At 48.1% G+C, this 25,145-nt stretch overlaps 1 protein-coding gene across 3 annotated transcripts in view; it reads right to left on the reverse strand.

The window, feature by feature from the left end:
* The window catches only part of NUP210L (nucleoporin 210 like), a 55,895-nt gene that overhangs the window by 2,914 nt on the left and 27,836 nt on the right, over window positions 1–25,145 (reverse strand). For 2 of the 3 annotated variants that reach the window (XM_075907316.2, XM_075907314.2), the window contains exons 16-37: window positions 24,714–24,887; window positions 24,114–24,306; window positions 23,124–23,212; window positions 22,703–22,807; window positions 18,816–18,917; window positions 17,800–17,928; window positions 16,788–16,915; window positions 15,731–15,863; window positions 15,034–15,096; window positions 14,376–14,555; window positions 13,742–13,822; window positions 11,948–12,079; window positions 10,889–11,047; window positions 9,038–9,129; window positions 7,645–7,819; window positions 6,888–7,063; window positions 6,411–6,631; window positions 3,453–3,589; window positions 2,750–2,876; window positions 1,994–2,143; window positions 1,660–1,910; window positions 616–820 (exon numbers count right to left, since the gene is read on the reverse strand). In XM_075907316.2, coding sequence (XP_075763431.2) covers window positions 616–820; window positions 1,660–1,910; window positions 1,994–2,143; window positions 2,750–2,876; window positions 3,453–3,589; window positions 6,411–6,631; window positions 6,888–7,063; window positions 7,645–7,819; window positions 9,038–9,129; window positions 10,889–11,047; window positions 11,948–12,079; window positions 13,742–13,822; window positions 14,376–14,555; window positions 15,034–15,096; window positions 15,731–15,863; window positions 16,788–16,915; window positions 17,800–17,928; window positions 18,816–18,917; window positions 22,703–22,807; window positions 23,124–23,212; window positions 24,114–24,306; window positions 24,714–24,887 — 3,202 coding nt within the window. The remainder of the gene's footprint in view (window positions 1–615; window positions 821–1,659; window positions 1,911–1,993; window positions 2,144–2,749; window positions 2,877–3,452; window positions 3,590–6,410; window positions 6,632–6,887; window positions 7,064–7,644; window positions 7,820–9,037; window positions 9,130–10,888; window positions 11,048–11,947; window positions 12,080–13,741; window positions 13,823–14,375; window positions 14,556–15,033; window positions 15,097–15,730; window positions 15,864–16,787; window positions 16,916–17,799; window positions 17,929–18,815; window positions 18,918–22,702; window positions 22,808–23,123; window positions 23,213–24,113; window positions 24,307–24,713; window positions 24,888–25,145) is intronic. The other variant, XM_075907315.2, reaches the window with a different exon arrangement.

The following is a 25,145-nucleotide window of genomic DNA, read 5'->3' on the forward strand; positions in this document are numbered from 1 at the left end:
CTGCTCGTACTATAAGCTATTTCAAAATCATTTATCTTTTTAATAGGAATTGGGTGCTGGAGCCCTAGGAAATGAAGTTTTCTCCCTAAACCAGGTGCAGCATAAACAGCAGTACTGAAAGCTTCCTGACTCAGGCTCTGTCAAAGTGTCTCTCTAGGACTAGGAGGGACCAATTCAGTCTCCACAGTCTATCGGTGAATCCCATCTGTTCACTAGGGATACACCCAGACCAACACCACCACATTTAATGCAGACTATGGAATAAAACCAGATGGAAACTGCTCTGCATCATTAACTTGAGACAGAGCAGGAAGTAGTGACAAAGAGGGGAACTTCTCTTCTCACCCCCAACAAGTTCACGGAGGGAGGGAGCTCTTCCTTGTATCCAGCTGAGTCTTCACCGTGACATGAACACAGAGGGGCCCCTTGCCCAAGTTGGCATTCCAAAGGACCACTCCTCGGTAGCACTGGGCACTCAGCTCCCACTACGGCCAACGAGAGTAAGTGGTCTGTGTCACTGTATTGGAGCCTGGGCTGGTGAAAAATGAGCTTCAGGACCTAGCACCCCCCCCCCCCCCCCATCTTCTCCTGCAAACAGGACCAGGGGACACTTACTGAGCACAGGCGGTTCTGCCACCACTCTCACTGATACTGTAACTCTTTGGCCTGTGAGGACACAAGAGACATTGATGTAGATGGGGGCTGCCATCTGCTGGAGAGATGTGAGATTGACCACGCTAACTGGGTAGGAGACAAGCCCAGGCATGTTGGGTGAATGTTCAGGCTGCCGCACTATGATCACAGGACTGGTGGGGTGGACCTTTGGGAACAGACAGGAAGCAGTTATTTAACAGGAAAACACACAGTAAAGCCAGTGCTGTACACTATTACACAGCCAGGTACAAACAGTGAGGCCCTTCACAACAATGCAGTAGTGATAACACAAGTATTCCTGTAAGTACCTTCACTTACAGTGGGGAGCAGAATATTGGACGCCCGGGCCTACTGGCATGACTCATGCACACAGTGCGCACTAGGTTATACCACTGGCCCCTGCCCTTGCGAGAGGGACCCAGCACACTGCATGTGTGAGAGGCCGGTGTCCCGTCCCATCTCATTCTATTTCAGTAGCAGACAGGCGACAACCCCTTCCCCCGCCCGAGAGGACTGTCCAGTTTACAACTGATGGTCGACTTGGCAACGGGGTTACTGTGACTTAGGCTCTCCTTGTCCACCAGCCCACCTTTTCCCTCTCCTGATATCCAAGAGAGGGAGGGAGCACTCAAGTACTACAACCAAAAAAATCTCAGTGGGGCAGCCACATTAGTCTGTGTCTAAAAACGAGGGGTCCTGTGGCACCTTAGAGGCTAACCAAAATAGACAGAATCACTGTTGCCCATGACAGCTCATGATTCTACACATTTTGGCTGGCCCCTAAGGTGGCACAGGCCCTCTCGTTTTCAAAACCAAAAAAGACATTTTCCAACGAGAAGCAAGTCAGGTAAGTTCTTCAGGGGACTGAGTGACTGCTCCAACCAAACCTAGCTCCGCAGGATCAGATTCTCCCTCTAAATACCTTCCTTCCTTCCTTCCTCCCTCCCGCTTCGCATGTATGTGTATTCCCCAGGAATGGAGAGGCAGAGAGAGCTTTCTATGTACCTCCAGCTTTTCTAACACTTGCTCAGCTCCCAGCACTCTGATCTTGCCAGTGAGGAGTTTGCTGCTAAAAACCACTTCTGACTGATTGAGGTAAAAGGCAGGGAGGAAGGGAACCAGGATTCTTTGCATTCCATCCTTGCTTTGTTCACTGAAGAGACAGACCATCACATACACAGAGGCCTCAGCAAAACTCAAAGCCAGGAGGACTTCATCGGACTGGGGTTTAGCGGTGATGACGCAGGCGTACAGACCTACGTTCAAGACAAGGAAAACCAAAGAGTAGAGGGTTTGTTGTTGATTGTTTTTAACACAGAAGCCATCTATCATCGCCTACCTTTTTCAATACTGAAGTGCGGCTGGATGTGAAAGACTTTACTGGCTGGAATATCCAGCACTGTGCTGCTGAACTCAACTTGACACAGCAGGTGAGACTCTGGGCGAAGCAGATGAGTGACTGCATAAACCTGAGAAGGGCTGCATGGGCCTAGAAGGAAGCGAAAGGGAGAAAGAACAAGCCAGTATTGCCACGACGGGTCTCTCAGTGGACAGAGCGGCAGAGGAGCTAGTCTGTAATTTCCACTGTCCTACACTCCCTACACAGAAGAGCCCTTCCCAATAGGTCACTTACATGTCCCATCATTTTAATGGCGAAGTACAAAGCCATACTTGAAATTGTTACCGACAGCATAAAAACAGGCCTTGTCCCTTTTCAAAGCATTATGTCCATTCAGCGACATCTGAGGGAGGGAAGCTGGCCCAGACCCTACTTTACATGAGAAACGATCCCGAACTTTGACATTCTTGGAAGGACAAATGGAATGTGCTAGTGGGCTGTAGTCTAGCAGTTACAAAAGCTGAGCTGCAATTCACCTCACTTTCCGGTTACGAAGCCTGCAGGGTTTATATTGGCTCTGAGTAAAGCGCTTACAGCCTACAAATTGCTTTTATACCTGCAATTCAATTTCTCTTAACTATGAGGGTACTATGGATAAATACTCTTGCTGGCTCATGGACAAACACCTTAGTGACTGCTGTAAGCCAGTGTAGGCCAGGCTGGTGGAATTTAAGAGGCAGCAGTAACAAGTCTTACCTCTGAGGCTTGCTCCTGCACTGCCTGTGGCAACAAAGACCCAGAATTCAGATGAGTTAAGAGTATTGGTTAGGTAGCTTTTGGGACCAAGGGTGAGGCTTAATCTTGTTGAACCATTGACAACTACCTAAAACAATAAAACAGAATATAACTTTGTGTCCGAAAGACTTGTGTGGAGACAGTGGAGAGTTTTAAGTGCTGTACCTTTTTTTTTTTTTTGCTACTGAACATTTTCCCATTCCCTAGAATCAGACAATTGTACTACCTTTGGGAGAAGTCTGGCATTTACACTACCTCCCTTTTTCACTCTCAGAGTGGTGCAAAGGAAGCTCTTTTACATGGGTAGAGCAGTGTAAAAGAGAATCAAGTTCTTGGTGTCTTCTTTTTAAAGACCCTATTAACTTGCTTACAGGACTGTTCTTCCTAGAGAAGAACTGAATCCAGGTTTGCAAATGAACCCATGTCGAGTTACAGTAAAAACTGTCTGCTTTTGCAGCACCATAATACAGTCTTCCACCCCTGTGCCAACAGTGCTGCTTTCAGTTTCTAAGTATAGGCTGTGCATTCTTATAAACAAAAGGATTCCAAGATAAATACAGACTAACTGCCATGGGTGCAGCGTACAAGTAACTTATGGGAAGAATTTCCTTGGCAAAGCAGCAGCAAGCTGGCCTCTCCTACTGAAGAGCGTAGCAAGAAATACCTCTCTGTATGTTTTCACGATCCCTGGGATGTCATGGAAGATTGTAGCTGTCCCAGCATTCTTCACAAACGCTGCTCCACTCACAGGGTCTGTCTGAAGAATGCCAGTGGGGGAGACCTGCCACAGCCCAGGTTCACCTATAAAGACGGAGATCCCTTTAGTCAGGTCCCTCCATGAAAGGAATGACTGAAGGTGCTGGGAATAAGTTACTAAGTTTCAGATGTCACTCCCCCTCCCCCTCCCCCCCACATTCACAGAGTTCAGACTGGGTAGGCCACACTCACAGACCTTGTCTCTTTGCAGATCACAGGGAACCTTTCAAATTACCACACTACACAACCCTCCCTTCCCCAGCCAGTGAAACACACTGAGCTACTGCCTGCTCCATCAAAGGCTGCCTGTAAATCCTATTGACGTGAATAAAAGAGCTGTAGGAAGGCAGGTTAATGTTTCATGGCTGAGGGAAGGGCTTGGCGTTCTGAGCGATGCTCTCTGGTTACCTTTGTTCCTAAGACACTGTCACAGTGATGAGACAGCAAGAAAACAAGGTGCAGTATGCAGCTGGATGGAGGGTTTAAATGCAGCTGCAGACTCACTGTATAGAGAAGACCAGCCAGTAGCCCTTGTGTAGCCTGCCACACGGGTGTGTGAGGAGAAAGGAGGAAAGCAGCAGTCCTGAAGGAGGCCAGGCCAGGCCAGTAAAGCTGAGCTCACCCTTGAATGGTAGAGCGGGAGAAGGGAGGAGGCTTCCTGCAGACAGCAAAGATTGGCCTGACACTTTTACTTGCACTGGCACAAATCCATGACAAAGCCACTGTCACCAACACACCCACGGCCACGCATAAAGCAGTGTCAGGGAGAGACCAGACCCCTTGTTAGTACAGGGTGAGAATCAGCCACTCTCTCCTGAGGCCCCTCTAACGCTGACACTTTCTGGTTCTGGGCTAGACTTAGGGCTTGCCTCTGGCAGCCCCTCACTGCATTAGGCGAGGCTCTTGTAGGGAAAGGCCCAACAGAGCTCCCTTTGTGCTCAATCCCAGAAACTGACTTCATGCAGACGTCACGGCAACACTGCTTTCCCCTGTGCAGTGGCGCCCATCTCCTCCTCCTCACTACTTGCTGCCAAAATCAGCTACCCAGGCTCGTCCTAGGAGGGCAAGCTAAAGGGAGCCCCCCTTAACATGTCCAAAATTAGCTCCTTGGTGCCAGTAAGAGTTCAAACTCCCATGGCGGAGCAGTGATGCGTTTTACACTGGCTCTTCTCCTGTCTGCCACAGAGTTACCGGAGGCAGCGGAAGCCATCTTGAAATCGGACAACAACTTTCTGAAAGCAGTGTGTGTCTGAATTAGAATTTGGTGTGAACTCCCCTACCACAGCCCGTGTTATGTTGCCTGCAAGTCAGCACCTTCAGCTGCACAAAGAACCCAAATTTCATGCTGGGACCTCAGTTCAGTTCCAACTCCGGGGAAACTTAAAAAACAATGAATGGTCCTGAGGCACCTTGGAGGCTACAAAAATGTCGATGGTGTTATGAGCTTTCTACAGATGAAAGGAGCAAGGGGTCCAGGGCACAAATAAATAGCAGAAAAGGAGGGGATGGGGAGGGGAAGAGAAGAGAAGGGGGAGCAATCTTGTCAATTAGTGTCCGTGCTAAATGAGGCTAATAGAGTGGGCTGTACATGCCCGATACTTAACTTTTGATGTCATGAGGGTGTTGAATGTCCCGGCCTAACCAGTTCATGTCTTTGTTCAGATCTTGATTAAAGGTGTCACATTTGTAGATACAGGCAAGCTCCAGTTTCTCTTTCCACCTGGTGTTTTAAATTGCTTTGTAATATAGTCACTTATAGATCCACAAATGAGCACCCGGGCAGGTTAAAATGTTCCCCAACAGGTTTCTGTGTGTTACCATTTTGAATATCTGGTTTGTGTCCATTAATCCTCTGTAGTAGCGACTGTCCAGTTTGGCCGCTATACCTGGCAGAGGGGCATTGCTAGCACTGGATGGCATAGGTCTCACTGGTGGGTGTGCAGTTGTATGAGCCTCTGATGTGGTGGCTGATGTGGTTAGGTCCTGTGATGATGTCGCTTGCATAGGTGTGTGGACAAAGTCGGCAGTGGAGCCGATTGCAGGGGTGGGTTCCTGGGTGAGTATGATGGAGGTGTGCTGTGTGGTTGCTGGATAGAATTGGTTTGGCGTTGGGAGCTGTCTGTAGGCGAGGATTGGCCTGTCCCTCATGGCCTCTGAGAAAGAGGGATCGTTTCCAGGAGAAGGTTGTAGCTTGTTAAAGATGCGCTGGTGGGGGTTAAGTTGGGGGCTGTAGGTGATGACCTGTGGTGTTCTGTTGTTGGGCCTGTCTTGGAGAAGCTGATGTCTGGGTACTCGTCTGGCTCTGTCAGTCTGTTTGTTCACCTCCCCAGGTAGGTATTTCCGTTTTAAGAATGCCTGACAGAGATCCCGTAGCTGTTTGTCTCCGTCTGTGGGACTAGAGCAAATCCAGGTGGATCTTAGGGCCTGGCTGTAAACAATGGACTGTGAAATGTGTCTGGGAGGGAAGCTGGAGGCATGTAGATAAGTGTAGCGGTCGGTAGGTTTCCGGGATAAGGTGGTGGAAATGTGGCCACCATGTAATTGTATTGCAGTGTCCAGGAAGTGTCTCTCTCGTGTGGACTGGCCCAGGCTGAGGTTGATGGGGGTGGTGGAAGTCTCTATGGTGCTGCAGGACCATTCATTGGTTTTTATTTTTTTTTCCAGTTACAGACTAACATGGCTCCCCCTCTGAGACTTTTAAGCTCTGGGGAAGATGCCCCCCATTAAAGCTCCAACACAGCTCCTATGTCCCTTTAGTGGCCTCCCATTCCAGTATGGGCTGCCTCGCTCTCTTGAGATCTAACATGTGGATACTACAACAGCGAGAGATTACAAGCCAGCAGGAACAACAAATCAGCATACAAACCTTCGTGGCTGACCAGGGGTGTGCTGAAACAGATCACATCTCCTACTGCAATGGGCTTGGAGAGCTCCGGCTGGATGGCATGCTCTACAGACACGTGGACATAGTCAGCCATGCCTGGGTGCTTCTCATCCCAGATTCCCAACACTGTCACTCCTCTGTTCACAGCCTGAGCCACATACGTGTAATTCCTAGTTCCCGGTCTGATTAGAAGCAGGTCATCTCTGAAAGCAAACAAGCTCCAATCAAAGGAAAACGAGCAGCACTTGGGATGCCCAGGAGAGATCATCAGGTATTTCAAGGGTAAAAGCCACAGCGCGAACTTAGCACAGTGAGTGAAGTGAACCAGCTTTTCACTTCTGGAAAATTCCCTTCAAATCTGCTATAGCCCTGACACACACAGCCTTGCACCTCTCCCACCACTTGTGCTGCTAAAATGTTACCTGTGAGTCAGCTATGTGCCCGTCTCCTCAACAGTACCTGTTCAAAGCCAGGTAAAGCTGGGTGTTCTGGGCATGGAATTTTTCCCCGATATTGTCATAGAACTGGACGGTGAGAGTAAGAGCCATGCCCAGAGGAAAGGCCATCAGAGATGTGCTGCTAGTCGTGTAGAGCTGAGGGCTGGTGCTTATCCTCAGGTATGACACAGGAGCCACCTGCAAGAGACAATGCTGCCTTGGTTCACTTTACAAACACACATGAAATTCCTGTCTTTCCTCCCAAAACAGACCAATTGTTATGTACAAGTGTACAATGGTTCATAGCTACCGGAAATTCAGAAGGAAAAGCATCATGCACCGAACCATCAATATCTCTTTCTGCTTGCTCTCCCATCAGTCAAAGCAGTTCAGATTGCCCTTAAATTATCAATACCCTAAAATACAAAGCAACAGATACTTTGCACTTCCCTGGGGCCTTTCACGCAACGGGACGATTTACAAATGTTAACCCTCACACCACAACAGCACCCCCCATTTTTTGGGTGGGTAAATTAAGGCTCAGAGAAGTGATGCGACTGGCCTCCAAGGTCACAAGTTGGGTCAATGCAGAGCAGAGGTTAAACCCAGGAGGTCTGCTTTGCAGTACACCTACGCGAACCAGGTCCTTCCCCCTCCAACATAGAGATCCTGATCAAACGAACTGGTGACCTCTCAGCATCAGTTGGCTTTAGTGATATGACAGGATGAGATGCTGTTCCTTTCCTTTCTTTCCAGCAGACGTCTGCAGTGAGTCTTACCCGGACCCCAGTTAGGATCGTCTGGTTGACTCCAAAAAGTTCTAGAGATGTCACTTCAAGCACTGCAGTGCCTGTTACGGGTCCTGCTCTCAGCAGCCCCTGGCCGTGCTCCTCGATGACAGAAGAGTTGGGGAAACACTGCAGGATTTGAGAGCTCACAAGTGCCGCCCCTTCCCTAGGTCAAGAACAGAGAGAACAAACCTATGGTTAGATTGTACCCGGCTGGGAATCTCAGTCTGAATGGGGGGCAGTGAAGTTTTGAGAAACCTCAGCAGGTAAGGCTTTTCTCACACAAGCCACACCCCCAGCAATTTCAAACTCCCCCCTGATATTGGGCCTCCGAGCTCTTTCAGTTCCCAGATTAGCATATTTTATTATTATTTACATGAGGCATGGAAGGGCCGAGCAAGGGGCTTAGTGGCAGCACCACATACGCATTCACAGATCAGTCAGGGCCCCAGAGCCGATCTCGCTCCCTGTGCCGACAGACTGAGGACATGAGGAAGGCACAGTATTCTCCAGATGCTCAGACCCAGCCCTGCTCAAGGTCACATTTGGGGCGGTAGGGTACCAGACACACCCCTCAGCAAAGCACATATTGTATTCTCCATGGAAAAGAACAGCTCTGGGAGTGCGCGTGAGCTAAGAACCACCCAAGCCATCATCCCGAGACAAGCCTTTGCAGATGTGCGACCCTTCATTTCTGGCACTGACCATAGAGCTCAACCTGGTCTTATTATCCCTGTGCAGGGGGCTAGCACGGGGCTGGTGCCACACTTCAATTTCACTTAAGCCCTTGGGGGCCAGGCCTGAGCTTTACTGAGTATGCACCAGGCATGGCTTTAAAGACTGATGTGAAGGCAACTGCAGAGGCTGCATGCCCAAAAGGGGTGTGCCATGCACCAGAATTCTGCAAGTCTGTGTAGCTCTTGGAAAGAAGATAAAAAGTTGGCTGCGATGTAAAGAGATGGACAGCTCCCTGCACTAAAAGGAAGGACACGTTATAAACCAGTGGTGCCCAGCTATATTATACGGGGTGGGGCACAGTAACCTATGCTCAACCTTATGTGGGCCAAACAGATTCTACGTATTTTAATGTCACCAGTATTGATTTATCTTTTAAATTCTGCTTGTTTTGTATGTAATTAGAGAGGCTGTTTCTGTGTACAATGCTGTCCATTTACACAATTGTGTACACTAAACGATGCGAACTTGACAACACAAAGCTAATGAATCAGCGGTTAGTGTACTGTGTTGAAGCGGGCTGCAGCCTTACGAAATGCTCTGGTGAATCATGTATGACCCATGGGCCATAGGCTGGGCACCCCGCTATGAACTCTTTCTCTGTCCTGTATGTCCCAGGATCAGAATGCAATGGCTTTTCTTTGTTTACCTGTTTGCATGCAACTTGAGCTGTGAGTTTGTGGACATCAGAATCTGCTCTGTTGGACACTCAGGAGAGAAAAGTAGAAGCTTATCAAACACCTGTAGGAACAGAACAAATCATGCTATAAAGAGAAACACATCTGGATTCAACTAAACAGCAGGTACGTTTAGAACCAATCAAACAACATGCTTTTTCACACAGCTTGTGACATCCTGGGGAACTCCTTCCCAGAGGAGATCAGAGATTAAAAGGATGAGACTAAAATGTAGAGACTGGGTAATTTTCTATCAATAACTTTATATGAGATATGGCAGGGGTTAAGATATGTTAAGTGGTTGATTGCTGCCCGACAGGATCCACATGTACAGTAGAGAATAACAGAACAGGAACACCGGGTTTTTCCTCCTTTATTACTCCTCAACCAGCATGGAAATGAGGAACGTTCTCCTGCTCACTGGCCAATATTTGCTGTTACTGTGAAAATGCCGGGATATTTTGGCTCCAGGCTTGAGAGCAGTCACCCAAACTGCTGCTGCGCAGGGGCTGATGTTTTCTATTCCAAAGGCTTCAAGACTCAAATATAAATGAAATCCATAAAATCCATATCAGAAGTGTGGGCTGAACATTTAACATTGGGCAGGCCAGCTCGTTAAGAGCTCTCCCATGCTCTGCAGCAAGGGGGGGCTGGAGTTACACACCGGCCATATTCACTCCCTGGGCAGCCTGAGGGAAGTCACCATTAACCATGAGCATCAGTTAACAAGAAACAGAGACATATGCAGAGACAGGTTGTGACAGGGTGAGCATACCCCACATGGGGCTGGAAGGGGTTAACAATACGCTATGGGCAGAGGAAGTCCCACCCCTCTGGATGTACCCAGCCTATTTGAAGTGCTGGCTCAGTATAAAAGGAAGCTGCTCGGCTCAGTCTGGACTGGACGTGGGAAAGCAAGGACTTGTGGCAGGAGCTCCAGAGACAGACCTGTCACAGATCTTAACAGTGGGAGCTGGAGACCCAGGAAACTGGGATGAACCTCCAGAGCTGGTGGAGCACAAGGGAGTGACTTGTGCTGCGGAGCCCGAGGACCCAAAGCTTCACAGATTGCCCCACTGCCAGGGATTATAGCAAGTGACCCAGGAAGGTGCACAAGCAGTAGGTATCTCCCCTCCCACCTGAGTAAGCTTGGTGTGTTTCAGTGGGATTCCCCACTGAGCTAGTGGTAGACCACTCCACCACTACCAGGGCCCTGGGTCAGCACTTGGGTGGGCCCAGGTCCCCCCTACTAGGATCGCTGCCCCACCCCTTTCTTCTAGCAACAGTACTGGCCATTAGGCCTTGATGCTCTGCAACCAAGGGCTACCTTATAGACTCTGGCCATTAGGCCATGCTGCTTTACAAGAAGGGGCTACCTTACAGACTCTGGCCATTAGGCCATGCTGCCCCAAGGGCAAAGGCTGATGTACTTTTACATCAAAGGCTGATTCTGGTTATTAGGTCACACTGCCCTGTAGGAAAGGGCTTCAGTACTGACTCTGGCTATTAGGCTACGTTGTCCTGTAGGAGCGCTGCGGGTGTCCACAGAACCCCAGCCACCCCTGAATGCGACCAGGGTGTGTATGCATCACGACAGGGGTGTACACATCTCTGTGCACACTGTGAATACAATGCATTGTTCGTGATGCTCCTGTCCATGCGCAGTCCACGGAATATTCCTATCCCGGGCACACCTGCCAGCCTGATTTGGTATCTTGCCTCGGCTTTGTTGCCTTGTTCCTCCTTGCTTCACATATGAGATCCTGCCTTCTACACCTTCCCATGGCTGGCAGACATCCCACTGGAGTGACCAGGGAACTTACCAATATCTGTACTTCATCAGAGAGTTCAGCGAGGTTTCCTTCCAACTGGCCAGCAGATACATTCAGGCATTGCACTGTCACTTTAATACTGGTTCTCCCAGCCGCCTTAGTGTGTACAACCATGGCAAAGTTATTCTCAGGTAGGACCTGCAGGGAGACCTGATAGAGATGGCAGGGTTGTCACTGCAGGCTGCTCAGGCCTTTCTGATCAACTGTCCCTTTATAGTAAAGGAAAAATGCAGGAAGCTGCCACATGCTGGGTTTCACTTTTTCTTGGGTTTCTTCTTTAGGATGGGAGATGCGATGAGGCTATATCTAGACTACGCTGATCTACACTGATCTGATAGCTTTTTCGGAAGAGGCTTTTCCGAAATTTGGCCCGTCTACACTGGGCCAAATTTTGGAAAAGCCTCCTCTTTTGGAAGAGCCCTTCTTCCTCATGGAAGAAGGAAGATGGGGCTTCCGAAACAGCGCATCTGCTCTTCCGTAAAAAAAAAAAAGCAGAAGAGCAGATGCGTTCCCTGGATGCGGCCGAGTTTTTCCAGGATACCTCTGATATGCTGGAAAACCCCATAGTGTAGACATAGCCTGAGTTCCCTGCCTCTGGGTAGAATGGCTGAGGAGCAACTCTCTCAAGAGCCTAGCACTATTCCTCTTAAGATCTACGCAGATCAGCACCGACTGGCTCTGCCTGGGCCAGGAGGCAGCTAAGGACAGTCCCTGCCCCATGGCGCTTACAACCCGAAACATACCCCCAGCAGAGACAGTTCAAGGGAGCATGGCGATGTCCCTGCAGAGGTCACCATGCAAAGGCCTGGGCAGAGAACTCTGTGAGGTTTTGTCTGTCCTGAGAAAGGACTCGGAGGACGAAGGGGAGGCCACTTGGTGCCCTGATTTAGGAAGCCAGGATGCAGGGATGCTGACATTCACACCATATGGTCTGCAGTGCTAGTCTGCCCAGCAAGGAATTCTACAAGCACCTTGCCTTACCCCTGATGGCTTTAGACCCCACCTGCCAGCTGGCAGGTGGGAAGGGCAGACTTTTGGACAGCTCCATACCTCGGAGTGTCGGGGGAGAAGGTCCAGAACATCCCGTTTGCTCATCGACCAGTGGAATTTCAGCCCTGGGTTGGCATTGCCAAAGGCAAACGGAGTCAGCGCGCTGGTCAGCCCCATGACGTAAACAGGCATCTGCAAATAAAAGTTCGGTTGCCATAGGAACGCAGGGTGTTGCTGAAGTTTCCTACATTACAGTCTGGAACTAAGCTCAATTTGGTGTGGAATCGCTTCCATTGGAGGAGGGGAGATTCCCTCCAAAAAAGACCCCCTCAAAAGTAGGCAGGGGTTTGCAGCAAGTGTCATGAATTTGTTGCCATCACATCTTCTCTTAGAAGCTAACAAAGGTATGAGGGAAAAGCTTTTGTGAGCTGCCGCTCGCTCCACCATAAAAGCTGATGCCCTAATACATCTGTTAGTCTTTAAGATGCCACTGGACTCCTTGTTGTTTTTGCTGAAACAGACTAACACAGCTTCCTTCTGAAGCATATTCTCTGAGTCCCCTCCCATTACTGTAAAACAGGGATGTTAAAATGTGTTTAATTAAATAAACGTGTAACCGCTGAAAATTAAGTAAACATGTAACTGCAGGGCGACAGGCAGCTCCCCCTTGCTTCCTCTGTCCGCACTCTTGCCTCTGATACAGAGGCAGCAGTGCGGGGGACTTCCCAGGAGCAGGTGAGCACCAGGAGCTGGCTCTGAAGTTGGCTCCCCACACATAGTGGGAGCCTGCATGTAACCGTGAAGGTTAACTGATGAGCCCAGGCTTCTGGTTAACTGTGTACACGGTTACACTTTCACACCCCTATTATGAAACACACTAACAACCTTGCTAATGCCCAGCCATGGAGAAAATCACAGAATACTAGAACTGGAAGGGACCTCGAGAGGCCATCGAGTCTAGTCCCCTGCCCTCACGGCAGAACCCAGAACCATCTAGAGCATCCCTGACAGGTGTCTGTCCAACCTGCTCCTAAATATCTCCAGTGAGAGAGTTTCCACAACCCCCATAGGCAATTTATTCCAGTGTTTAACCACCCTGACAGGCAGGAAGTTTTTCCTAATGTCCAACCTCAACCTCCTTTACTGCAATTATAGCCCCTTCCTAGAGGGGCATACACTTGTGTGCAGAAGATCCAATCTTACCTCCCCCCCCCAGTCACTAGACTGGTGAAAGGAACTGTATACGGCAAGCATATTCCACCAACCCTGCTCAGCTCTTTGGCAGCAGGCAAGCAGTTCACCATTTCAGTGCACTTTCCATGCTGTCCGGCACATGACTTCCTTCTCATTTATACACCCAAAGCATTGAGAGCCCTTCTAGATTCCAAGGGTAAAGCACTACAGAAATTATCTTACAGCAGTGACCTAGATGCCCAGTTCTCAACTAGTACTGTTTCTTGAGGCGCTTGTGACTGATATTCCAGGCTCCCTCTGCCCACTTTCATGGCATCTCTCTGCTGGGCCTTACTGCATGCTCATGTCCCAGCTCCCATTCAGTTGAGCACAGAGCTGTAACCCACTCTAGGGCCAGGTTCCAGCCTACACAGGAGCACAGGAGTCAGCTAAAGTCTTCATTTGCTAAGCCGGTGTCATTGCCTGAGGAGGTTGGAAATTACTGCCCTAGATGATAGAGCAGTCCTTCACACTTCAGGGAACCTGGTTTTCAGCACCTTTTATACATGTGGAAGCAGGGTCTGAGAAGGGTTACACATGCCAGCCCCAACTAGCTAGTGCTAGAAAGCCATTGGCCGCCTGCAGGCCACAGGAGTTTCTGATATTAGCTACAGAGCTAACCTTGGTGGCTGTGATAAGCCTAGTGGCAGGTGCATGGATTCTTACTGCTCTCAGCTGAACTACTTGCAGTCCCACTTGGCCCTGCAATAGAAGGCAAACAACATGCTCTGGGACATCTGAGTAAAACAGACAATCCGAGGAAGGAGTCTGGAGACCCAACACCAAAATAAACACCCTGGAGGCTGGCTAGGGGCTCAGCTGGCAGCTTGGCAGGAGAACTAGCTCTGCATGCAAGCCCAAAGGTAGCCGAACTGTAGTAGTAACAGTCCCTGCAAAACAGTAAGCGAACATGGCACGGTGGCCACCAAGAGAGGGGCCGAAGGAACCTGCCTGCTAGCCATGCAGGGAGTTCTTCGGTGCCCCATTGATTTCCCCCATGAATTAAACACCTACTTTGTTTCAACCAAAGCAGAGGTGTATTGACACTGGTGCCAGTTAGTCAGGCATTTGTCCCTCTAGCCACCTTTCCTCTCACTTCAACTATAAAGCCAACCAACAAACTAGGTAACAACCCTACAATAAGTTTTACGTCTGTCCAGGCACGGCGTGCCTCTAGCATGGGATGACAGGAGCGCTGCAAGGGAAATAAGCCAGAGGAACCAATGAGGAATTACAAAACAAGATAGGGTGATACCTTGGAGAAAACAATTATTTTTCCTGTGTCTTCACTGACCGCCTGAATGGTACCCTGTATCGTGGCTGTTCCAAGAGCCTTAGCCACCACCTGGCCCAGGCGGTTAACTTCAGCCACCGTCTGGTTACTGATAGAGAAATGGATGATGGACTGAGGCTGAGGGCCACCTTCTGACATCACCTGCAATAGATTGAAACAGACTGAGGAAACTGGTGCCTCAGAAAACGAAACACACGCCAGGTCTGCGCTTTCCCCTGTCCACAGAGAAACAAACAGCGCCTCTTCCCTGCCTTCCCAAGCGAGTGTCTCAGCTACACCTCGCAGAGCAAATGAAAGGCAAATCAATGTAAACAAACAGGAGAAACTAGCCTGGAAATACTCTGGAGGTGAGAGTCTGAGAGGGAGGAGAAGACAGACCAAGCATACCACACATAATTCTGACTTCTGCTACATAGGAAAGAGTGGAGAAGGGTAAGTGAGGAAGATGCAGCCAAGAAGGAAACAGGAATAAGACTAGGAATCGGACACAGAGCCTTTAGCGGCTGTTCTATCAGACACTTGGTACTCATTTAGTAGGGGGGTAGAAGAAAGAAAGAGGCAAAGGGGATTGGCTAAGTTTCATTTGTCTCTGGAAGAACTAATACCCTTGAAAGCTCACCTGCCTCATGTTGTGTGGAATGAGGGTCATTTCCTCTGGGATGAGTTTGAATGGAGGAAAGACCTAGCCAAGGGAAGGAGGGAACAATTTTTCTGCTGCAGGATTTTTTAAAACAAGACAAACCATTAATATTAAAAAATACTCTTTGCTCAGTAGTGCACTATACATGGCACTGGGCCAGTCTTGAAGTGCCATGAAAATTCTACCCCCATCTCCCCCAAAAAACCACACAAGAGCTAAAAGAGCCTATATTTTAGAGACCACATGATTGATGGTAGCTCAGTATCTGAGCTCTTTGCTACATGCAAAATAAATCACGCATGCATCTCTCTCAGCTGATTATGCCATAGCCCTGTGAGAACTCTACAAAGGAGAAAGGGACTCTCAGTTAGCAACCACTCTCTGCTTTGTAAACATCAGGGCGACACAGAAACATCAGGGCAACACAAATTTTTACAAGGAAAACGGGATAATTTGGTAAAATATACAAATAGCAGCATGTTGCCGTTGCCATTTCCAAGATCTCTGATTTCTTATAAGATCTTTCCATTCTTTCATGGCTGTCAAACCGCCTAAAACCCAAGCTTCTCAGGCCAATGCCATGCAAGTGGGTTTTCTCACTGCATGCTGAAGGAAATGTTTCTGGACCAAGCAAGAAGCATCTGAAGACAGGCAGGCACATTGGGAGCATTCTTACTTCAACCTTCCGAGGCGAAGAAGTGAATTTTCTTCCCATCTTGTCCCAGGCAGTCGCCACCAACGTTGTCTGGCCGACTGCAACAGCTCGGAGCATGTAGACTTCAGAGTATTCACCCACTTCCTCCATTAGCCTGCAAAGATACTTACCGGTGATTTCACTGTTCCCACCCCATGTTAAAATCATGCAATGCGGGGGACAGATAATGGAGGACTGGAGTTTACAAGGAGCCTTCAATACTGAGATTCATGCTTCTAGACAGCCATCACAGCCCTAGCCCCAGAGAGTTGCACAAGGCTCTGAGAGGCAGAAATACTCTGTAATACTCTTGTGGCTAAGCTGAATCATGTAAATGCTCTGGAATCGATTCTTTCCAGGGAAATTAATATCTCCTGCCTCGTGCACCCAACAGTTCCGTCACGATGTGGCAAGGGTTAAATCCATTAAACTGTCCTTCATTTGCTCTGACATCACTGCTGAAGATTAAGATATTTATAAGTAAATACAGATCTTTTCACCTGCCTCCACATTAAGCAAGCAATGCAGTACTAAGATAAACTAGGGACTCCAAGAAAGCTATTTTAATCAAAAGAGCTATACATTTATGGACTAGCCATGTCAGACATAAACCATGTAAACCTATTTAATACACAGCTATATTTTTCTGTGGCAAGGGGATTCTATGGTAGTGTAGAAACTTGAGTGAGTGATGAGAGCTGAGATAACACTTTGTTTTCTACATCCCTTTTCACTGACGACCTACAATGCGGGTTACAAATATGAATTAAGCCTGGAACCTACCCTATGACGTACTTATGTATGATCCTAGCTTTACAAAAGATTAAACCTAAGACATGGGGAGGTTTCCCAAGAACACAAACACTGAGTCAGTGATGTAACTGGACAGAATGAAGGGGTCCAGACATTCAGTCCCTACAACACCCCGTTAGCCAGGGGATGGACAGGGGGCTGGGTTTTGATCTGTAACAATCTATTCTGCAGTACTGGAGGGATATTATCATCTGTTATTTGGTAGAAATGCCTCTGCAGTACTCACACAAGTGTAACAATGGCAGATGCTGCCTGCAGTCTCAGCTTCATGTACTTGAAGTATTTACTCTGGAACGGATGTCGATGGAAACCAAGGACGCGCACGCTGGCGAGGACAGATTTGCCAATTTCGATCTAGGTAAGAAAAGCGCTTTTACTATTTTGGGTGGGGTCCTTCTACCTGTGCCTGCCTTGGGAGGAGCTGCAAAAGGGCACCATCATTTGCCTCCCCAATTCTCCTTCCCACCTGCCGAGAAGCACTCACACAGGCAAGACATTCAGGGGGGTCCACGCAGGCACCATCTCCTCTCACTGTCATTGCTTGATCAGAAACAGAGTTGCTGCTGCTCAGTTCCAGAGGAAAATGCTTATGCCCCGCCCTGCCCCACCCAAGGAAGAAGAGTAGATACGTGGGAAGGAGCCTGGAATGGCTAACCAAGTATTAAACTAAAACCACAACTCCTCTTGAAGTCCTGTGTGCCAATCTTGTATGAAGTGTACCAAGCCCAGCTAAGTGGGTCATGCGAAATCTTTGTGCTCCACAGGATGTGAAGAACAAATCATAGGCATTAGAGAACCAAAGGTAACACACATATTTTTGAAGTCTCAAATCTCAAAATCACCACCCATCACAGTTAAGAAGTGATCTTCTTTACTAAGAGAAAGATGGGTTTCTTCATGATGGAGGGTGCATGAATGCATGCTGTGTAGTCACATATTTTGCCTTTGGGAGTCAACAGCATATTGGAATATCCAAAAATGATGTTATTGGATGACCAGGTGAAGGGCTGCTGTGTTGACAGTGTCTTTTGAATTTAAGAAGATATATGCACAGAGATTTCTCTACTGGCATGAAAATTAAGCAAATATCTCTTGAAAGAAAAATTACTTCATAGATGGCTCCATACAGTGCAAAAAAACTCAAACAGTCAAAGTTTAAACAGAAATAAGAAGAAATAAAAAAATCACATCCCACCAGGCTAGATTTTTTTGTTGTTATTTCCCTAAGATTACCTCACCTTATCAATGAGATCCACCTCCAATTCATGCATATCAGACACACGAAGAGAGACAGTAGCCGGTCCCAGAAATGCCAGACAGAGATCATAGACCTCCAAGATTAGAGATCCAGGCTGCAAAGGGATGATCTACAAGGAAAGTTAGACAACATGGCCAGACTATCTGCAATGGATAGTGAATTAATATGCACTTCTTTTACCAAAAAGCTAAAGCTAAACTTGTACAAGTGATCAAGTCTACCATGCTGCTGAAAAGTCATTGTTCGAACAACCCTGTAAATGACAGAGGGAACAGTTCTGTTAGGGTCATTCAGAAGCCATTACAGGAGTGTTCCTACAGTACAGTTACTAGAGCATTGTTCAGTCTAGTGTTTTCACCACTTCCCTTGGAAATTATTTTACAGTCCACAAGGTCACACTGTCAGGATGTTTCTCCCTGATATTCAGGCTATAGAATGTCTCTCTACAGGAAATCAAAGTTGACTCAAGTTTGATTTCTGACCCCGCAGCTCACTCATGTCCCTGGATCAGATAGTATCAAATAATTTATTGTATTATATTTAGTGCTACAGGAAACAGCAGAAAGGAAAAATATACGAGAGAATTAATTTTGACTGAGCAACTATATTGGTTAAAAGTGTCACTCTACACAAGATCTGGAAGTCAGCCAAGTCCCTAAACATATAATAAAACCCAAATGGTAAATAAAATCTATACCCAGTAGCTGATGCTGTGTATGTTGTACCATTTGGTGACAGGCATTCTTTAAGCCATTATTCTAATGCTTTCTATTATTCAGAAATCTATTCCAACAAATATTTGGCTCGCTTTCCACACTTGCTTGCAATAAAACAACGCAGTGTGTTACAGAGAACTGCATAAACAATTCTGGAGGCAAAAGGAAACGAGGGATGGAAAGCAAGAGACAATATCTATTTCTTTCCCAAGGGAGCATCTCCCTGTGAGACTGTGAACCTGGGCTTTTCTCCAGGGCAAAATATCTTGCATGTGTTTACCTCAATAGCACTCTCTGTTTCCCGGTAGGTAGTGTTTACAGTCTCCTTTTCACTGTTGTTGACCAAAAAGTATCCAGACCCTTCCACTAGATCAAATATTTCCTTAAAGAGGACAGAAAAATGAGTAAAATCCTACTGGACTGACTCCCTCTACCAACTCAGAGTGCTGGCTCACTCCCTGAGGGTTCACCCCCTGCAGTCCTTGCTCTCACGCAGTCTCCAAAGAGAGCATTAGCCCAAGTAAGCATTGAGAATTGCAGGCTGCATGGAAACATTTAAAAAACATTGCAATAAAGGCTCAAACAATAAGTAAATCCCCACTTTAAAAAATCCCCCCAATGCCAGTATGGCTAAATATCAGAGTAAAAGAAGGGATGAGAGACACAGACATTGTTTAAAAATTGGAAGTCAAAGCCTACTGAGGAAAAACCAGAAAGGAACATGAACTCTGGTATCCCGGGCTCTTGTATATTTCAAAAGCAGAATCGCAGCGGCGGAGACTGCTTCAGTCCGTGATTGCACCGTTTCCGCTGTGCCTCTACCTCCCCTGCCCCTCGCGGAGACGGTGCCGGGGGGAACCGACTTTTAAGCCAGCTCCCCACAGCACCAGCTTCTGCTCCTCCCCCCAGTTACCTGACAGAGAAAGCAACAGAGGGCAGGGGTCGTATCACTAATTGACTATCGGATAAGCTTCTGCTTATCAGATAGCTGACTATCCGCTTACAGCCCCACGCGATCCATGTCGATATACGCTGTGAGGAATGGGGAGATCTCTCATTCTCCTGTGATGCTAATAAAGAGCTGAGGAGTTTTACGGAACGGCTTTGTGAGCTCAATACAGACTCACAGAACACTAGAACTGGGAGGGACTGCGAGAGGTCACCAAGCCCAGTCCCCGGCCCTCACGGCACGACACAACACCATCTAGAATGCCAGTGTGTGCCTGACATCTAGGGGATGAAGCGCTTGCTCCCTCTTGTTCACGTGGGATTTTGGAAAGAACATGGGGAGGAAAACTTCCTGACTGACAGGAAACTCCGACCCCACGTTATGGAGGGAAGTGGGGGCCCAGCTGCCCCTCATCTTTATAAAAAGAATCGCATACGGGGGCTCAGACATCAGTGCCCTGAGCTCAGAGGCCCTCATAGTGGAAGTGATCGCCACCAGAAATACTGCCTTCCAGGAAAGAGGACAGGCGATGGTGGGCACAAACAGAAGGCCCGTGAGCTCGGGTAAGGTGAAGCTGAGGTCCCACTGGGGCACTGGTGGCTGCACTTGTGGGTAGAGCCTGTCCAGGCCCCTGAGGAAGCAGCTGACCACGGGGTTAGCAAACACCCTTCTACCCCGTCACCAGGTGAAAGGCTGAGACAGCTGCCAGGTGTACTCGAACTGACAGCAGTGCAAGCCCTTGTTGTTTAAGGGACAGTAAGGGTACGTCTAGACTACATGGCTCCATCGACGGAGCCATGTAGATGAGTTTACTAGACATAGGAAAATGAAGCAGCGATTTAAATAATCGCCGTTTCATTTACATCAAAATGGCTGCCGCGCTGTGCCGATCAGCTGTGTGGCGGCACAGCAGGGCAGTCTGGACGCGCCGCGGTCGACAAGGGAAGTCTCTGGAAAATGAGCACGACCATATCCAGTTTGAAGAACGAGCAGCTGAGATGATCTGTCAGCTCGTTCTGGGCCCCTGGGAAGTATGAGGCCGTCAGGTGTATTGAGTTCGCAATGCAAAATTCCTAAAGATTTCGGGCTTCTTTGCACAGGGGAGGAATGCACACCACCCTGTTTAGGCAGAACATTGCTGCTGTATTGTCCAGGAGCACTGCTACACAGGCCCCTTGCACATGCTCCCTGAAGGCTTGGCATGCAAGCTGCACCACTCTGAGTTCATCACACTGATGAGAAGGGCTACCTGGTCTTGTGACCTTAAACCCTGGGTCCTGATCTTCCCCAGGTGTGCCCTCCCAGGGTCGTGGCATCTGTGACAAGCACCACTATTGGTTGGGGTCTGGCTAATGATACCCCTGCACAGACCACGTGGTGCTGCAGCCACCACATAAGTGACAGTAGGACAGGTGGAGGAAGGGTCACTACCACGTCCAGGGGATCACATCCAGGCTGGTGCATCTGCACTAGCCAAGAGTGGAGTGCTCTGAGCCACCGTCTGGCATGCTGGACTACATATGTACATGCTACCATGTGTCCTAAGAGTCCTGTGCAATTCTGCACCGTTACTGTGGGGAATTGGTATTTTCAGGGTCTGGAATCAGCTCTTGGGTAAGGAGGTTCTGGCTCCCTGTGAGTCTCACAGAGCACTTACGAATTCTATCTGTTGTACAGGCATCAAAATGGATTTGGGTGCATTGAGAACTGGGCCCAATTTCAGGAGAGTGGCTCAAGCGAGGGCTACATGCTCCTTGGCTTTGATAAGCCAAGCATCCACGTGTGGAAACACGTGAACCCCGTGTATGGCGCCCTTTGCCATGCTCTCTGTGAACACACAGGGAGGGGGACTGATGATCGGTTGAACGGAAGCTCTCTGAACTGATAGTGGTTACCCCCTACAACAAACAAAGATCTCTCCTGTGGGCTGGAAGGACGGCTATATGAAAGTATGTGTCTTTCATGCCAAGGGTGGCACACCAGTCTCCCGGATCCAGAGAAGGGATAATGGAAGCCAAAGAGGCCATAGGAAACCGCTTTTTCATTATAAAGTAACTGACGCCCCTTAAGTTAAGGATTGGGCATAGCCCCCCCCTTTGGCATGAAGAAGTTATGGGAATAAAACCCCTACCCCAAAATTCCTGAGGAACCTCCTCGATAGGCCTAAGCCTAGGAGTGACTTTACCTCCTGTTGAAAGGTCCCTGAAGAGAGCCTGGGAAGAGGGATGGGAGGGCACAGAACTGGATAGAGATCCCGATTCCACTGTGCTCAGGACCCAGCAATCAGTGGTAATGTGGGTCCAGGCATGGCAGAATCAAGACTAGTGGAAGAGGATCTGGTAACTGGTACTTCATCCTGGGGCGCACCTTTAAAACTGGGCTTAGGCCCCTATGGGTTTTATTAGGCCCTGCTCCTGGCCAGAGGACAACAAATCGCTCAATCAATTGCCCCACTCGGATCATTCCCTCTGCAGCGAGAGGACACTGGCCTAGATGGACCATTGGTCTGCCCCAGTCTGGCCATGGCTATGTTCTGATGAGTAAAAACTGAGTAAAGGCCTCAGGATCTGGCCCTAAGTGATGAGGTGTCAAGAATAGCCAGCTCTAATACACTAAGCTGTGATTCCCCCGAAGGCGACCCCGCTGACCCAACAGGAATTAGCTAATACCATTTATCCAAAATAACCGTGAATGGTCCAGCCGGGGGCTTAGTGCTTTGCATTTTCAAATGGGAATCCCAAGACAGGCTACGCACTGCTCACTGGCCGGTGGGCAGGACTCGGGAGTGCGCCAGAGACACGCCACAGAAGGGTGACGTAAGGCAATGCACAGCGATTACTCCCGACGTGACGGCACTGTCTCTTGAGTTCCACCGAGACAGGCCAGGACAAGCCGCACTATGAAGAATCCTCGTGGGCCATATCGCTTCATGCTGATCAGGAACAGTGGAGCATTGCTACCCTGTGAACATAAGCAACCCCTGCTGTCCAGCAACACGCTGTATTTACATTCCATTGAGCAGAATGGGGAAGATCATTCCATGAAGCGGGGATCAGTTATGCACAGATGGCCATGAGCTGTGTGCAGGGACACACATTCCCGGTCTTTCACATGCTCTCGAGGGGGTTGAGGGGAAAGTCCTCTCCTGATGGTAAAAGGCTACAGACTACATCAAAGACTGATGGGATACGATTAAACTATACTAATAACATTCTTACCTTCACAGCGGGATGATTATATATAGTGGCATTGCCTGGCACCACCGTCACATCCTCCACCAATAACAACTCCACCGATGTGGAAGTAGGCAAGTTAGTGACTTCCTGGAGCAGAGTAACCAGAAGCAGACAGAAGTTAAGTGATGTTCATATTCCTTCTCCTCACAAAACCCCAGACCTTCTCTCCCACACTCACAGCTGTAGTGGGAGTGCACCAGCACTTCTCCCAATTTGCTGTAATGGCAGAAATAGGACTTTCCTCTTAAGTCAGGACAAGGCCCAGCATTCAAACCTGAAGATAATTTTATCTGCGCAAACCTAACCTGCCCAGCTCAATTTATCACTTTGCTAGACAGATCAGTCAAAGATCGGCCATCCATACTATGCCCAAACGTGCCCCAAAATGTCCTCTTCTACTCACTCTTGGACTGCCTCTCTGTGAATACTTCACAAAGCTGACCCCAATTAGAACAGTCCCTTTGATGTGGTGCACCTCCAGGAGCTGATGCCCTAAGTAATAGAGAGCAGACATTTCACTGGAAACAAAAGAGAGAATTTGAAAAAGAAAAAAAAAAGGGGGCAGAAACATTCCACGGCCAAGTAGGGAGAAGAGTGAATAGGATGCAATATTTACAAATGAGGTTCATGGGCAATAATTTCAGTGTTAAGAATTGGAAGCAATTAATTAATTGTTAGAAATCTACTTGGATTGCTCTTTGATAGTGAAATCACACACATATACAATCCATTGCCCGTGCTATGGCACTTTTAAAGTTTGTAACAGAGTAGCAGTGTTTGTCTGACATACGCCACCCACCCTGCAAGCAGACTGAAATTCTGCTGGGAAGGGTTAAGTGGTTGCTGCTGACTCACTTAGGCAGGTGGCTTGGTACTTGCAGATATAAGGGAACTAGGATTGGCTCACTAAAGAAATGACCTAGCAAATGGGCTGAACAGTCCTTAGGGAAGAACCTAGGAGGAGCCTGCCTAAGGAGGAAACTTGAAGTCTGAGCTTATTTATGTTACATAAATTATTTATTAATAAATCCAAATCCTTGGAAGAGCTTGAGTTTTTGACTCTACACAGTATGCAGATTTAGGTGCTTTAAAAAGGCAGCTCTTCACATTCAGCATGGTCAGAAATGTTCCACCTATAGTAACATCATGACTTTCTCCTTTAAGTTTTAGTGTTATGAATCTGGCCACAAACTATTCCCTAAATGCCTGTATTTCACAAATCATATTATAAGTTTCAAATTGTTAGAGAAAGTGAAGCCCACATATCATAGTGAAGCATTGATAGATTACATCAGGAGGAAGGAGAGAGAGGGTTTGACCTAAATTCAGTACGGGAGTAAGCAGTTGCAACGCTGACTTAGTTGGAGTTCAGTGTATAAAACTGAACAGGTACCGTGCAATCTGGTCTGTCCACTCCCATCATCCTTTGCTACCATCTGCATGGACCGTGAGTCAGTAAAGCGTGCGAGAGTTTCATTGGCTGATTTCCACTCCAGCACCAGGGAGCTAAAGTTGTCAAATTTCCGCCGATGCTGATCAAACACGGCCAGCTCCAAAACTGTATTCCTCAAACTGGACACAGGGATCTACACCCAAAATGACAGAACTCAATCTCATTAGTAACTCAGCCTGATTCTGGAGGAAAACCACCTTGTACAAGGCAGTCCATAGCCTCCTTCATCTGAATGAGAGAGGAGCAGCCAGCCTAAGGAGACTACAGGGCCCAGGATGCTGTGAGTTACTGCCAAATGACACATGACCGTCTCAGCCAGTCTGATGGACAGAGGGACTGAGCTGAGACCATCAAAGCATTTGACAGAGGTGAGTCCATCTTCAGATAATGTATTTTCTGGTAAAAAAAAGTATCATTTTATGCTACAATGCTTCATTTGGACATCAACCACATCACATACATTGTGGGTTCCTAGTCACCCTACAAATGATTATAAGAAAGGAGGGCTATTTGTTCTTTTAAAACCATAGAAAGTCGTACCAGCTGCTTGTTGTGCTGAGGCAATGGGCAAGGCTGGGCACCGGCAGCTATCTTGTACACTGGAGTCACAGACATACTGGCTGGATGAGCACAAATAAAAGTCACCTGCACAGTTTCCACGGCAGGACTGGGGTTTAGGACCCCTGGCTGGTTACCTACTTGGAGTGTAAGCACCTGCAAAGACATGCAAGGCAGATGGTTAAGCAGCAGGCGTTTCAGTTTCAGCTATCCACATGGCTGCATGTTGAACTGCATCGCAAAGTGGGATTAAAGAAAACAAAAGCAAGACCATACCAGGTCAGGGGCTGTGATAAAAGTCTAATCTGAGACTGAGAAACACACAAACATTCCATGGGGGGATTTTGAGAGGCCAAGGGAGAAACCATCACTAAAGAAGATCTTTGCACAGGATACTTGTAAGTATCAGCTGCA

The sequence above is a fragment of the Pelodiscus sinensis genome, chromosome 22 (assembly GCF_052426305.1).
Source record: "Pelodiscus sinensis isolate ZL-2025 chromosome 22, ASM5242630v1, whole genome shotgun sequence".
NCBI classification, from domain to species: domain Eukaryota; kingdom Metazoa; phylum Chordata; order Testudines; family Trionychidae; genus Pelodiscus; species Pelodiscus sinensis.